This window comes from Purpureocillium takamizusanense, chromosome 11 (genome assembly GCF_022605165.1).
Source record: "Purpureocillium takamizusanense chromosome 11, complete sequence".
NCBI classification, from domain to species: Eukaryota; Fungi; Ascomycota; class Sordariomycetes; order Hypocreales; family Ophiocordycipitaceae; genus Purpureocillium; species Purpureocillium takamizusanense.
The window spans coordinates 873539-888380 of NC_063078.1; the positions used below are offsets into that span (position 1 = coordinate 873539).

Genomic DNA, 14842 nt, shown 5'->3' on the forward strand with positions numbered 1-14842 from the left:
AGGTAACAATGGTGGTACGTAGGGGCGGAATCCGCGCTTTTCTAGTTACGGCCCTCGGTGGACACTCATATGGACGGCCAGGCAGGCCTGGGTATCGTCTGGTAGGACTGGCCTGGCCATCTCGTGACTGGTCAGAGTCCTCGGTCCATCAACGATACCCATCTCTTGGACTCCCGGCTTGGTGGCGAGGGTCCCTTCCTTCGTCTTGGGCGCCGAGGCCGTTGGGCTGCGCTGCACCCTCTACCAGAAGAGGGAACGCTCCGGGATCATTCAGTCAGCTGTATGCGCCGTCCGATCGAAACGCATCGACTCCCCGGTCCGACCATGCCCAGCAGCTGTTTACACGAGGAGAACCCTGCCAAAAGCATATGATGTGATATTTGTAGCATCATGATGATGGATTCGCCCGGTCCAGGAGGCAGGGGCGTGTGAATGTTGGGAGATGTTTGCGACGCAGTGCGCACGCAACGAGCGCATCAGCCTGGTCACGGTATACGTTTCAGGTTCACTGCCTCACTGTGAGTAGGGTTCTCCACGTCGTGTACGGGCGATTTCCTCCATCTGCGCTTCCTGCTGTCCGTGAAGCCATCGGCCATGGCCGGCCGTACGTGCAGTTCCCCAGGGTCGTTGGCTTTTCCGACGTGGCACTCTGCTCAAGTCGCGCCGCGCTCGTTGAGCTGCAGCTCATCGATGCACGCTCGTCCCGCAAGCCGGCATATAGGTTTCCCCAGTCCTTAGTCTCAGTCGCTGCATCACCATCGACGGCCGGCGGTGAGCGAGGGCCACCGAAGACCGTACGAAGTATTTGCTTCCAGACGCTCATCAACAAAAGTTTGTTGGCTCAATGACAGTTGTCGCTGCACTTCAGAGTCAGTTATTCGACGACGTATCCATCAAGCAGCCTGTCCATTGACCTAAGACCAGGTGTCACAGCAGTCTCACCGTTCCCGCAACTAAAGATGCAAGACGGTTGCGTTTGTGTGGCTATATCCGGCTGGCAGTGTTCGGGCTACTTATTTATCATTGTAAGCACTGGATCGCAGTGAACGGACGGACTGGCGAGGCGGAGGCGTGTCGCACGCGGTCTGCCCGCCCGCCAGCCCGCCTCCGCGCGAGAGGGAAACGCGCAAAAGGCCGGACTTGGGTTGGCAAATGTTCGTGGGCGGTGCGGGCTGGAGATATTATCCATCTCGAACGCGCTGCCGCCTCCAAGCATTCCGCGCGGAAGCATAGATAAGATACATGCACTGAGTGTCGCGACCCGTCGACACCACAACTTGGATCCTTTAGGCCACCAACGGGTTCGATATTCTTCTGCTGGCGCCATCGAAGCTCCATCCACGCTCACCCTCGCGGAGCACCAAGCGCTCGCTTCGACGGATGGATGCTTTGAGCTGCATAAAATCCACCGCGCGGAGTCTGCTCCACTTGGTCGCCGGACCACCAGCCACCGGCAGATAAAGCTGACGGTCTGGCAAGAGGCGCGAGTTCTGCGGACAGAGTTCGCACCTGGTGCGAGCCAGAGCCACGGTTGACTGTCGAGCGCGTGCCCACACCACTTGAGCTGCAAAACGTGTCGCGACGCAACGACGAGTGCCAACTGCTGCACCCCAAGACGCCTTGGCGCCGGCGAGCTGTCGGAGGCCGGCGAGAACTGGCCCACAAGTGTTCGGGGGTCGGTCTGGTACTTGGGCTTCCGTTGGGTACCGACGGCTCCCACCAATTGCAGCCCAACACGCCGACAACGGATGACGACGAGTTTGAGGACCACGACAGCGGCCTAATTGCCGCTCGTTGGCCAATCAAACAAATCCTTGCCACCTGCTGCTCCTCAAGTCGGACAGTCAACTGCCCGGCCGAGGCTCGCTGCCAGTCTCGCTCCGAATCTAAGCCAGTAGAGAGGAGTGTTCTGCATGAAAACGAATCCGGTTGTAATGTCAGCGCGCAAAAGTATTGGCCTGAGCGAGGGCGGCATTTTCTGCTCATCAATGTCATCGCTTGTGGCCTCACAGACGCTGTCTGGCGCTCCAGTCCCCGGAGCCCCGGGTGATGACTAGTGGCTTTGCCTCGCTCCAATGCCCTGAGTCGCGCGCAAGTTTGACCACAACCGGGCTTGTGTGAAACAACTCTGTCCAAAATGCGGCCGCGCAGCTTGGCAACGCTTGTTTGCCCGTTCTCAAAGTTTGATCCGCGAGTGGGCTACCCACGAGCATGATGATGGCCCTATCCAATGAGGCAGTTCGGCTCCGAGTTCTTTCCGCCTGCCTCGGTCGTCGCGTGCCGACTGGGTCATATCGAGCAGTCTTCGTCTTGGTCGATGGTTGTGGTTGATCCGCTCAAGTGAGGTCACCAAAGACCCCAAAGGCCTATGTAGTCAGCCTCGGTATTGGGCAACCTCTATCCAAACTTCAGCTTCTGCTGGCCTTGTTCAAGTTTCCCTTGCCGGCCCCGTTTGGACGAAGAGTTCGCTCCCTTCGCGACGGAGATCCGCGAGCAAGGTGCGTTCTCGGCGAATGCAGGCCTGACACGTTCATTCTCCTGGATATCCTTGGCCATGTGCCAATCCCCATGGCTTTGGAGCGAACCCGGATCATCGAAGCTTGCATTGCATCTGCGGCACACAAAGTCCGTCATGGGCAGCTGTCCTTCCGCATGCGTCTCGGCTTGCGGCGTTTGCTCTGATTCGTGAGCTCTGTCGTGATGGGGGACGCTGGGATGAACTTGCATCTCGCCGCCCGGTTGCGGCAAGTCGTGGTGGTTGGACGTGGTCTCGTGAGTGCCGCCCCCCTGAACGAAGAATCGATGGAGACCGCCACTCTCGACTCGGGGTCTTTTGCCGGGCCGTTGCTCGGTTTCGGCTCGATGCGTAGGGGGGCCCGAACGCGCAGATTCCGCCTCGATGCTACCCTTGATGAGGAAAGCACCGATCGCCATATTGCCTTTGACTCCTTCTTCAAAGCCCCCAACACTGAGACTCAAGTTCGCACAAGGCCAGACCTTTCCATCAGAGGTGATTTGGTAAAGGAGATCCTTGGACAGCTGGAACAGGGCCTCTTCATTTAGTACCTTTCCCTGTGGGATCGGCCCCTGGCGGCTGCGGGTTTGGCCCGAAGTGCGGTGGTGCAGGTTGATGGTACGTGGTCGCCGCTTGTTGTCCAAAACGCCCTCCTCCACCAGTCGGGCGTAGATGTCGGCAACAAAGATTCTCAGCCATTTGAGGGCCTGCTCTGCGTTATTGATGCTTGGTCGAAAGGACTTTGCCGAGAGCATAGACTTGATCTGGGTGCGCGAGTTGACCTCACTAGTGTCCACGCCGCGGACGGTGTCGTATAGCCAACGACCTGTATCATCGCCAAGCTTCGCTTTCATCTGATCCATCGACACCTGAAGCAGCTCCCTAACGCTCTCGGTGTGAAACGTTGACACCACCTGGTCGCCAAGCTTGCCGCCCAAGTTCCGAATCTTGGTCAGCTTGAAGTCCGCCAGGAAGGTGTCAACGGCGCGATTGCGCACAACTGTTTGACAGTTGGGCTTCTTGAAGCCGGAGCCCAACTTGCTCAGAAGCTTGTTACTGGCGATACCGGCCGAGCATGTGTAGCCTAGTCTCTTTCGTACTTCCGCACGGACGCCTCGCACAATCTCAGAGCCGACAAGGATCGCCACGTCGTCCCAATCTGGGTCTTGCGTCTCCTCCTCCTCATCCAGGTCTACGAGAGCATCTGCCTGCCAGTCCAGGGCGCAAACGGGCGGAGGCGGCAGCACCTCGGTGGGGTCGTCGTAGGGTGGTGGGTTGGAGAGTTCGGGGAAGCGCTCGAGCAATATCGAGTGGACATGAGCCGACAGGTCTAGGAAGACCTCGTCGATGCTGGCCTTTTCCACTTTTTGGAGGTCATGAGGCAGAATCTCCTTGACCAGAGCTAAGATTCTTCTCGACTGCAGCCGATACGGATCGAGTGAGACCTTGTCCGATGCAATGTTGGCGGCAGCGTCCTCGCGATAGGCCCATTTGTCGTCTCCCTCGCGCCATGTGGCCACATGTTGGGCAATCAACTCCGGGCATAGCTTTTTGGCCTCCGTGATGTTGCAGTGGCGCCCAATTCCAGCCGCACGAGCGGGATAGTTGACTGCAATGAGTCCCTGCCTGCAGACCGCCTGTCAGCCTCTCTCTGAAATTGGGCGCGGAGCACGGGCGGCACGCGATGCTTCAGACGTGGCTCACCATTGTTGGACCGCGAGAGGTTTGTCCTCGGGCACGCCTAGGCGTACCATCTCGCACTGCGCGTAGAATGCATCCAGGTCGATATGAGCTATGACGCGCAGAGGGTTGGACGCGCCGTACGATGCGAGTTGGGCAAGCTGGCGGTACGTGAATCGTGAACGTCGTCCGGCGGCACCATGAAGAGGCGAAGAAATGGCGGGCGGTGACGACATTTTTGCGCGCTTGACGGCACAGAAATTCGGCGCCCTCTACATCAGCAGCTCGTTCGAGACATTCCGAATGTGCTTAGAGTTGAGGACGCAGCAAAAATGGTGGCCACAATGAGCGGCGCGGCTCGACTGTTGAAGCTGAACGCTGATGACGCCGGGACAGGATGGACTGGGTGAACGACTAGGGCAGGTAGGCGTGTGTTAGGGAAGGTACGGAGAAGAGTCGAGGCGCTAAATACAGGACCCCCACAACGACTAACACCTCAGTGAATGGGAGGTACCTCAAGTACAACGGCACTAACAGAACCAACCACTCCCCCCCCCAGGCAACCCACTCCCGCCTAGGTACGGAAACTCTCCCTTCACTTCTTCAACTTGTATCCCTTCACTAATCCGAACGCTATGAAATTGCCAGACGGCCACGACGTGACAAAGAACTCTTTGAATCGACGCACTTTTTCCCAGCGAGCTGTCGCGGCTACCAGTCGCTGAGTACGAGATATATGGGAGTCACCAACTATTCAGTATTTCGTACGGTGGCACCAGGAGAATCGGCCTTCGCCTGGCCGAACGGTGTCGACAGACGCAAGGGATTTCGGCAACCAGTACCAATCTTCGCCCCGCCGCCGCAAGAGGCTCATGGCTCTAGAGTCGTTCACATACTCAGATGCATACTTCCGCTCGGCATTAGGCGCCGGTGAACGAATTCATGGCGAGTGCCTTGGCAACCGTTCTATCCCGTCCGAAAGGCTGTATGGTAGCGGCCCCAACTCTGTGCACATGCACGCCCCTGTGGGTGTCGGCCCGGTGTAAGTCATGCGCGTCAGTACCATCACTGGTGTCATGTCGCTCAAAAATGTAGAGTTTCACGTCAGAACGCATTCGCGGCAGATCGGTATTCACTCGTAGGATCGATACATCCTCATGGGAGGCCATGCTCCTCTAGTCTGCCCCTACGTAGTGCTGGAAGGCCCGCGAGTGCTCAAGCCGCGATGTTCTCAGGTTCATGATTCTGGCCTCCACCTCACGGCCCTCTTTGATAAGGCGTGTCTGTTCTGCAACCTGTGTTTCAGTCGCTTCTTAAACTTGGCGAACATTCGAAGAATCGAGTGCTTGGGATATAAAAGAGCTCGTGAGGCTGTGAATGTATACTTGCGGCAGCGATATGCCAGGAACTGCCTTTAAGTTTTCATGTTCTTAGACGTTCGGCCTCGCCCGCGCCCAGACCTGGGAATGGGCAGGCCCTTGGAGTTGTGCATATAGGCGCCTCATGTCGGAACAAAGGTCAAGACCGCGCGACAGACTCATTGGTAGGCACAAATCGCAAGTCCCAGGGTCAACCCGAGGTCGTCAACTTAGAGCGTAGGGACGAAGCCACTGTGGGTGGGGCAAGGATCTCGTTATCTCCTATATTCTTGAAGGCGTGGTCCAGACTCCCTTCAAAATCACTTCACAAGTTCACGGCATGCTGTGCCGGCACCCCGATGGCACACTGGCAAGATTTGGCATGTCCTCCTACCTTTGAGGTGTGCATTGAGTCACTTCAATTTGGAACCAAAACCTTATGCAATGCTTACGTGCTGAAATTCCTTTCCCTAAAGACAGACTTAAGTATTGACAAGTGCAGTTTTCACCTGACCGCCCGGGAGATGTCGTTGATCCCTTGTCTGTAAGACATGAGCGCCGGCCACATCGGTCAGAGCGAGCCTGGGATGGTTACCCTGGGGCTGTGGTGAAGCTTGAACTCAGTCTCAAGGTCGCCCTTGATGAGGTTCCGTTGCTCAAGACCGTTCCTGCATATGGCGGGGTGAAGCCAGTATTGCAAACACTGTAGTTTTACGCGATGGAGAGCTGCACGTGTACGCAGCATCTGTCCATATTGCCGTCATTGCTCAGCTGTCCCTCAAAGGGGCCAACATCGGCAAGGGTAATGGATTGCACAAGTAAACAAGCCCTACGAATGCTACGGTTGATTGGACTTCGTTCAGTAGATCAGTTGAAGTATCGATTGATCAGGCATACGCACGGGGTACGGCAGAGTCATTCATGGGCTGCGCCTACGTAATCCATCCTTGTGAAATCTACTTCAGTGACGGGATTCGACAGAACGGCAGAAATGCCTCGATTTCATCGATACGAAAAAAGTCGTCAACGGTCCCACGTATTATTCGGCGACCCAAAAATGAAGCCTTGGTAAGGCCTGTCGTTGCGTCGGAGGCTGTTGTGGGGTACGCTTGTGGGTGTGACCTCAGTATGGCATCACCACCACGCCCAGGCAGTCTACAGAAACTCAGTCTAAACTCCATTATAGCACATGCCATTTCCCCCTACAAACCCCTCCGTAAGAGCTATATCTGAATCTCCCATTACTGAAGCAGAACATCGCTTTGCAAAACCGAAATCATATCAAAAGGCATGCTCGCGAGACACCGAATGGCGACTGCCACGGTCGCAGGCGTGGGAGTGCTCGGCAGCGCTTTCTACCGTGGGCTCAGATGGGAGATCAAAGAAGGAGACGCACAAGTCAGACTTCAGTCGGAATACGACGAGACCGCCGAGACGGCGCCCCCAGAGCCGGCAGAGTCAACAGGTGTCTACGCGCCTACATCGACGCTGTGGCATGGCAAACCGAAGGGGGGCACTTGACTACCGCGCTGGGCACGGATGAGCGCCGTCAGGGCCCGAGGTCCTCTCGGCAAAACCACACTCGAAGCCTTTCGACATTGGGGCCTAATCAGAGGTTGCCTTGTGTGACAGCCGTTGGAGTTTGTTGCGACACGTCTTCTGCAGTGACGGACTGAGCGTTGCTTGCAACCCGCTGGCGCATCGTATTACTACGAAAACACCGCCTTCTCTGGCTTTGAAGCCAATGAGGAACATGCCGGTTGAATTTGCGCTTGCGTCAGCACTTTTCGCCGAGCTCGCTGTGCTGCCGCAAGAGACTCTTCAATCTACACGGCCTTGGCCTCAACGCTCAAGTACGTTGAACGACCCAAGAAATACCTCCGCCGCCTCTGATGAGAGATCAACGCACAACGGCCAGCAACCAACCGCACCGGATAATCGGGCTCGGCAAGAAGGGCGTTATTACCACCCTTTTATTACTCTCACTGGCACCGGCAGAAAACGACAATGTGAGCACTATGACATTCATCCTGGTAAGATCTGACTTCCAACCCACGGGTTTGGGCCTCATCATGGAACGGCAATTCGGCAAGTGTCAACCATTCTGGGTCGGCTTCCTCGCAGTCATGTACGTATGGTACAACTTGAAGTATGCCCCATCGCGGACGCCGTTTGACGCCGGCCGTGGCGATGAGCTTGATCGTCAGTCGATCGACTAGAGTGTGCAGTCTAGGTCACAGCCTAAAACCACCATCTCATTCATGAATTAGTGCGCTGTCTGCAAATTTGTATCAAGGGAATAGCATATGAAGTCTGCAGTGAGCCAAGCCGGCTTGTGCCGCCGAGCTTGTCGATGTCGAGCTGCTTCGTAGTGTCTACTCCCTGGAGGTGGCATGGAAACTCAATACCGGTGCTACATACTAAGTTAGTCGAGCATCTGATTTGGTACCGGGAGTCCTCTCATGTTGAATTAGGCTTGGAAATTAGGCTAAGGTGATTGTGCATCTGCCGGACAAACCCCTTCCCCCAAACGGCCCGCGAAGCCGCGGAACCGGAGAGAACGAGAAGCATAGCGCAGACAAACATCATGAATGAATGTTGTGGAGGTACGAAGCATTCTCAGGTACACTTGTTTCTACTTCATAGAGATCCTGAGGCGCGAAGCATCTACTTCGGCCAGTCTATGCGGCAAGAGCTTGTGTTCAAAGTCACTCTCTTCACGCTCTGCGAAGACAGGAGAAGCTCGGCACATCGCCTTCGTGTCCTTGCTCCAAGTCCTCCGCCCTGACAAAGCGGCACATGCTATTCCACCGGCATTATTAGCAGAGACGCGATCCGCCCAAACGTGTCCGCTGGGGCGCACTTAGCGCGGGCCAGTTGTTTGGAGCGAAACCAGCGAGATCGCAGCCTTTCTGCGGCGACCGTTCATCGGACTCACGTGTGAATGTTGAAGCAGATGAGAACGAGTACAGTGCAATGATTCAAGCTCCGTGGGGACAATTAAAAATGGCTTTCCAGAGCTGATCGCCCCTTTTTAGCGCTGGGCAGACACGGCCCTGGGCCACCCGTCTTTCCTGCCTTGAAGCCCAACTTTTGGCGATCGTTGCCAGGCCAGGCCTGACCAGTCTGGCGGATTCCTCGCGGTCCTGACTTTGGGAGTCAACCGCTAATAAGCAGTGTGGGAGAGGTGGTCCACGAGGTGTGGCAAGTCGGGGCAATGTCTGCGATGCCATGCCAAACTGGTTGGCGTCTTGCACATCACCACCACCCAGGGTCAGGCCGTTGGCGCGACTTAGTCTCTCCTCTTGTGATGCTCACGAAGACAGGGTTGTGTGGGTTGTTCTCCCGTTGAAAGAAGTAGTAGTACGACGAGCCACAGCAGCCACGGCGTAGCTAACGAAGGGACTAGGGGTAAGTGTCGGCCGCATTGACCTGGTGGCGACCAGTCACGACTAGCAACAAAGGTCGACGACGATGACAAGTTAGTGGCCGAGTCGGACACTAGTAGTAGGCAATTTGATGAAGACAGCCGCGACACATGCACGATGCGACCTCTTTCAACAGCGATCTGCGGGTGTCCCACAGACATTGGATTTGTCCATTCCGTCTTGCCGTAATGCCGTCCAAGCCGTCTGGCTCCATCAGCGTCGACCCCGATCGTGAAAATCTCCACTGTTGCCCTTGGCACGGCATTTGACGAGGTGGTGCTAGGAGGCCGGAGGAGGGATCAAAGGAACGAGCGGCGTACCCTGTTCTCCTCACACATCTCGTGCTGTTGTAAGTAGATACGAGGTACAATTCTAGCGTGAACAAAGCCAGGAGCTCGGGACCGCGACCCTCTTGTCAATGTGTGCTCATCCACTCAAGTGTGGCGAAGAAGGCCCCTGAGCACCACGGCACCGGAACGAAGGGTTTGTTTCTGATCCGTGGGCTCTCCAGTTGTTTTGACGAGTCGGTTGGTCAGGGGCCGCCGCGTCGCCCCCCCACGGGCAGGGCGTGAGGTGGCCACCATTGTCGAAACCAAGGCTGGTCAAGGCTGTTGCACAGACCATGGCAGACTCTGGCCAACAGGATCTAGTTTTCGGCACGGCTCGCTCGCTCCATGACTGTGGGGAGCTGCGCTGTGACCGCCATGCTGGCCTACAAAGAGGAATATGAACCGCGGGTACAGTAACAAGCAGCAGCTCTGCGTCCTCTTGGGTGTTTGTGTTTGGGGCGCGCCGGCCTAGTCGCAGACGGTGAGTGTGCGTGGATGGTGAGAATCATCACGACGCAGCAGCTTTTCTGCGTACAAATACCTACAGTATGTGAGTGGGTTCCAAGTGGGCTGAGCGGCACGGACGGCGTTTAGAGAGAATGTCTGTCTTCTTTGTGCGCTGTCGTGCGTGCTTGCACTTGGCGGCGGGGCGTTCAGGGACAGGACAGGGCTGCCCCTGACATGAGCCGCGCGAGGCAGGGGTGCAACTGACTCGAGGCCGAGTCGTCGACGACACACACGCCTGTAGCGGAACGGCGTCGCGCGCACACCTGGTTGCACCGCAGTCGGAAGCGGGCACGGCGCATCCAATCCACAAACGCGGCGACTTTGGAGGGCGATGGCCGTGACGTGACTTGGGCGGTGGGCAAGCAAGCGGGCATTGACGATTCCTCTGTTATGGAATGGCTCGGTTGCCCGGTGGGTGGCAGAAGCGGCCGGAGCAATGACCGCCTACAGGTAAGTATGTAAGTACGTACTCCGTACAGTACCCGACTGTACCTAAGGTACTAAAGATTCGGCATCCGGAGCCCGGGACCTGCTGGGTTGTTGTACGTTACATGTTAGGTTGGGGCCAATCTGTCTCCCCCATGTTTGCTCCCTTTCGCGTGATGTTCGGCCGATGCAGTGCCGTAGCCTGTACCCGCGCGGTCCGTATCCAAGGCAATTGCCTGCCTGCTCCATGATTCGTGCCTTCCATACAAGTTCGTGCACTGTACAGGTAGGTCAGGTACCTTGGATACCTTGGATACCTTGTATACTGTACTTTGTAGTCCTTGGAGTGAGCGGCATGCAGTCCCAGACGACGAGGACCCCGGCGGCAGCGTCAGCGGCAAGCACGTGCAGGATGCTGATCCTGCCGGGCCCGTACCTCACTACCTTGCGTGGAGCCGGGATACACTGCAGAATGTCCTTCGTACAGCGCGGTACAGTGTCACATCGACGGCCAGGGCGAGCCGCTGCGAGCCAGCAGACAGAATTTTCCAACTCGTGCGTCATGTTGGAGACGATGGGAGGCAACAACACACCAACGGGCGAGCCGGTTCGGACAGACGTTGGAGGCCCCGGGCGGGTGACATCTTCCACCAAAGGGACCTATTGACACTCAACCCAGGGAAGCGAGCGGCCACTGTCCGGCGTGAATGGTGCCAAGGAGCACAAAAAGAAAGGCCTGCGACAAATTGGACGTCAAACGTCTGGCGCTTCATTGGCGACTGACTGCCCAACGAACCATCGGAAAACTTTCGAAACTACGCAATGACTGGAACCTCTGCTCTGTCCTTCTGAGCTCTCCCCCAGCCTTGGTCCGCCCCACGGTTGTCCCTGCTGCACGACGATGACGACGATAACGACGAAGACGACCGATGAAAACGACAACGGCCCTTTTTTCCCAAAGCACCAGGTTGCCGCTGTCGCTTCACCCAACAGGCGAGCCCACAAGCCGACCCAGTCAGTGCATCATGGCCCGTCGATGTCTCCCGCCGTCGCCGCGTCCAACACGCGCCATTGTCCACCCCGCCTCGGGCCTTGGCCAAGGTGCTTGTCCTCGACCCCGTTCGCCTGTGCCGAGGCGGGATGGACGGATGGGCCCCTGGCGCGGCCTCCAACTGGGAGCCGTTCCCCAGGTTTCCCGCTCCTCAGGCTGGGCTGGGCTGACACCCTTGTCTCCGAGCCAGTTTAGCGGCCGCGCCACGCCCAAGCCCCCGATTTCCACACCCTGCTCCCGGGACGCGGACGTGTGTCTGCGTTGGTGGCCACGTTGTCGCGATGAACATCGGTGCAGAAAAGAGTTGGTGAGCTGCGCCCGCCCGCCCGCCCGCCCGCCTGGTTGGTAGCGGCACCGATTCACTCTTGGCGAGCGAGCCGCTCGTGATTTGACCTCAATCGGATCTTGTTGTGTCGATTGTCGCGGTCCTTTTGGCGCGCGAGAGCGGCCGACCAACATGAGGCGACAGCACCTCGAGCGCATGGAACGAAGTGCAATTACAACAACCCACACAGCAAGCGCTCCAGCTCAAGGCGGCCAGTGTCATTCGTTGCCCCAAGGAAAAGCTCGGCCAGGAAGACATCTGATTCAGAACCCTGGACGAGGCGGCCCCGTTCGCCTCCACAACTCGTCAGTCCACCCCTCCTCCTCCTCCGCCCCCCTCCTCCATCCAGTACCAGCTAGTAGTACTAACTACGCACATACATACAGTACTACTACATGCCGACGTCCTCAGTAAGCCGACTTGACCTGAGCTCCAGACAGGCATCGCCTCTGCTCTGACACCCGCCCCGTCGGGCCCCGTCATGTGTAACTCATCTCCTGGCCCCTCTCGTCGGCTTCCGGGTCCCGTTGTTTCTCTCCGTCGACCAATGTTGGTCATCATGCCGTGGATGCGTGGCTACTACCCCTGCTGCCCGCTTCAGTCTGCCATCGCTGACAGCGGTCATCGGCCATGTCGATGTTGAGCAAACTTCAAGGATCAGCGGGCCAGTGCCCGCCCCTCCCCAACCTGCGCGGACGATGCGAGGTTCGAGCATCTGTCCGGCAGACTGCATCGGTGCTTTGCCACGACCGACTGCGGCACACTCTCCTGGTCCTTGTCCCAGCACGTAGTCCGTATCTAGCTTCCCAAGCCATGCCTGTTCTTGGCCCCCCCCTGCTCCTGTTCCCTCCTGTCTTGCAGCCCACGGTCGCACGAGACTGTTACGCCACTCGATCAGAGACTCCAATCTCTAATCACGGCATCCTGGATGGTTCTTGTCGACGTTGACTCTTTTCCAATCTCGAGCTGGAGGGCTCCTTTTATTACACACCTTCCCTTCCGGTCCAGTCTTGTTTCTACCATCTTGCCCTAGGTCAACTCGTACTGGTTCAAAGCCTCGATGCGTAGGCATTGATCAACAAGCCCGTTTCTCACGGACCCCTCCTTATTTCGACAAGGCCTTTCTCCCTGGCCGAGTAGCCAGGTCTCTTCTTCATCGTTGCAAGGACAACACCGGCGCTGCAATCAGCGTCATATAAGACGACTCTGCATCTCTCGCTGTGACGCATCACGACGTCTCCTGAGTCTGCTTGGCTTGTTGAAGTCCTTCCGGGCATCTCTTCATGGTCTTCCTTTCCCGGCAAGAGCGCGAATTCAGCCGTCCCCGCAGCGCAACTCTACCCGCAAACCATCGAGCATCATCACGTTACTGGCCTCTGCCGGCAACTCTGTCACCATGCTAGACACGTTGACAGACGATCAACTCAATGCAATTAGCATCATCGAGCGGTCATGCTCGGTTCTATCGCTACTGGGATGCATTTTCACCATTGCCACGTTCTGCATGTCCAGTTCATTCCATAAACCAATCAATCGGCTTGTCTTTTACGCATCATTCGGAAACATGTTGACAAACGTTGGGACACTCATGTCTCGCGCGTATTTGACCGAGATCGATTCCTTCGGATGCCAGCTCCAAGGGTTCTTGATCCAGCTGTACGTACAGCAACATATCGATTTCGGGCACAGGCAGGGCTGACATTACTACTAGCTTCATGCCCGCCGATGCCTTTTGGACATTAGCCATGGCTATCAACGTCTACCTGACATTCTACTATAAGTTCGATGCGCGTCGCCTGCGGAAGATGGAGCTGTGGTATCTTTTAGGGTGCTACGGCATTCCCTTCATTCCAGCATTCACATTCATATTCATCAGAAACAGTCGCGGTCAACGTGTATACGGCAACGCGAACCTCTGGTGCTGGGTAAGCCCCGAGTTCGATATCCTCCGAATCGCCGTCTTTTACGGGCCAGTATGGTATGTTGTGGCAGACCAAGTCCCCATGCATGCTTGCACGATGCTGATGGCACTTTGGCAGGTGCGTGATCCTCGTCACGTTCTTCATCTACAGTCGCGCCGGGCGCACCATCTACGAAAAGCGCAAGCAGCTCCACGACTTCCAGTCTTCGGACCCCGATCCCCTGTCCGTGAACGGAGAGGCCATCACTACCATGAAGCGAACCGAGGTTACGGTCACGACCGAAGCCGCAAGCGAAGCTGGGATTCAGCTGGGCTCAGTCGGCAGGGGTGACACGGCGGGTGGCGAGGGCAGTCGAAATGCCAACGGCGCATACTCTGTCCACATTTCTGCCGATAACCAGTCGGCCGCGGCTGAGGACATATCGCTGCCCATCCAGGGCCAGACGTTTCAGCAACAGACGAGCAGCGTCCAGATCGCACGACGACGAGCCCCTAACACTATGCGACGGCGCAACCACGAACTGAACAACGCAGCATGGTCTTACACCAAATGCGCCATCCTGTTCTTCACCGCAATCCTGATCACGTGGATCCCCTCAAGCGCCAACCGAGTCTACTCAGTCATCCACCAGAAAGAGACATTCGTACCGCTCGAGTTCATGAGCGCGTTCGTCCTTCCGCTTCAGGGCTTTTGGAACGCGGTCATATACGCCGTCACGTCATGGAGCGCCTGCAAGAACCTGTTTCACGACATGAAGCAGGGCCGGAGGCCGGCTGTTTCAGAGCTCGTCGGAGGGGGCACCAGCGGGGATGGGACGAGCAGTGGGGGCCCGCGTCGCAGGAGCCAGTTCAAGACGCCCGCGAGAAGGAATTCTGGCACGTTTGAGTCGGAAAGCATGACAGAACTCGCAAAAACAAGGACGAACTCGGCGGATGGGAGGCATGCCTGTTGATTCGGGGGCTCGTTGGTGGTAATCCTTCTTCGTACAAGCGATTGGCTTTTTCACTCGGGAGCACCAAGTGTTTTCCTTGCTTTATATTGATGCCAGCAACATCACCAGCGGTATATGATTTTGGACTAACGTCTTTGGGGATTGGACACTGGGGTGCGGTTGTATTTGGGGCGATACCACGCTGCTTTGCTGATGTTTTCTTATACCATTCTACGGCCTTTTTGGATGATTCCTCCTCCCCTGATGTATCTGACCATGAAAATTCTATACATAACACCAGGCCTGTGCAGCTACCGGCTGGCTCCCTGACAGAGACTTCGTAGCTAAGCTGACTGACTGATTTCCTGCG

The 14842-nt window shown here is 56.8% G+C and overlaps 3 protein-coding genes across 3 annotated transcripts; 2 read left to right on the forward strand and 1 right to left on the reverse strand.

The window, feature by feature from the left end:
• Nucleotides 1–53: 53 nt before the first annotated feature.
• RAD30 (DNA-directed DNA polymerase) lies at nucleotides 54–4584 on the reverse strand. Its single transcript, XM_047991891.1, has 3 exons — nucleotides 4220–4584; nucleotides 943–4141; nucleotides 54–857 (listed from the first exon to the last, which is right to left on the reverse strand). Exons 1-2 carry the CDS (start codon nucleotides 4429–4431, stop codon nucleotides 2398–2400), a joined length of 1956 nt encoding a protein of 651 aa, XP_047847904.1. The 5' UTR covers nucleotides 4432–4584; the 3' UTR covers nucleotides 54–857; nucleotides 943–2397.
• Nucleotides 4585–7445: 2861 nt separating this feature from the next.
• On the forward strand, nucleotides 7446–7772 carry JDV02_010168 (uncharacterized protein; the record flags this gene model as incomplete). The annotated part of the gene is made up of 1 exon (XM_047991892.1): nucleotides 7446–7772. One exon carries the CDS (start codon nucleotides 7446–7448, stop codon nucleotides 7770–7772), a length of 327 nt encoding a protein of 108 aa, XP_047847905.1.
• A 3884-nt stretch (nucleotides 7773–11656) lies between these two features.
• On the forward strand, nucleotides 11657–14842 carry JDV02_010169 (uncharacterized protein). Its single transcript, XM_047991893.1, has 4 exons — nucleotides 11657–11924; nucleotides 12006–13275; nucleotides 13331–13597; nucleotides 13659–14842. The coding sequence occupies exons 2-4, from the start codon at nucleotides 13016–13018 to the stop codon at nucleotides 14491–14493; spliced, it is 1362 nt and encodes a 453-aa protein (XP_047847906.1). The 5' UTR covers nucleotides 11657–11924; nucleotides 12006–13015; the 3' UTR covers nucleotides 14494–14842.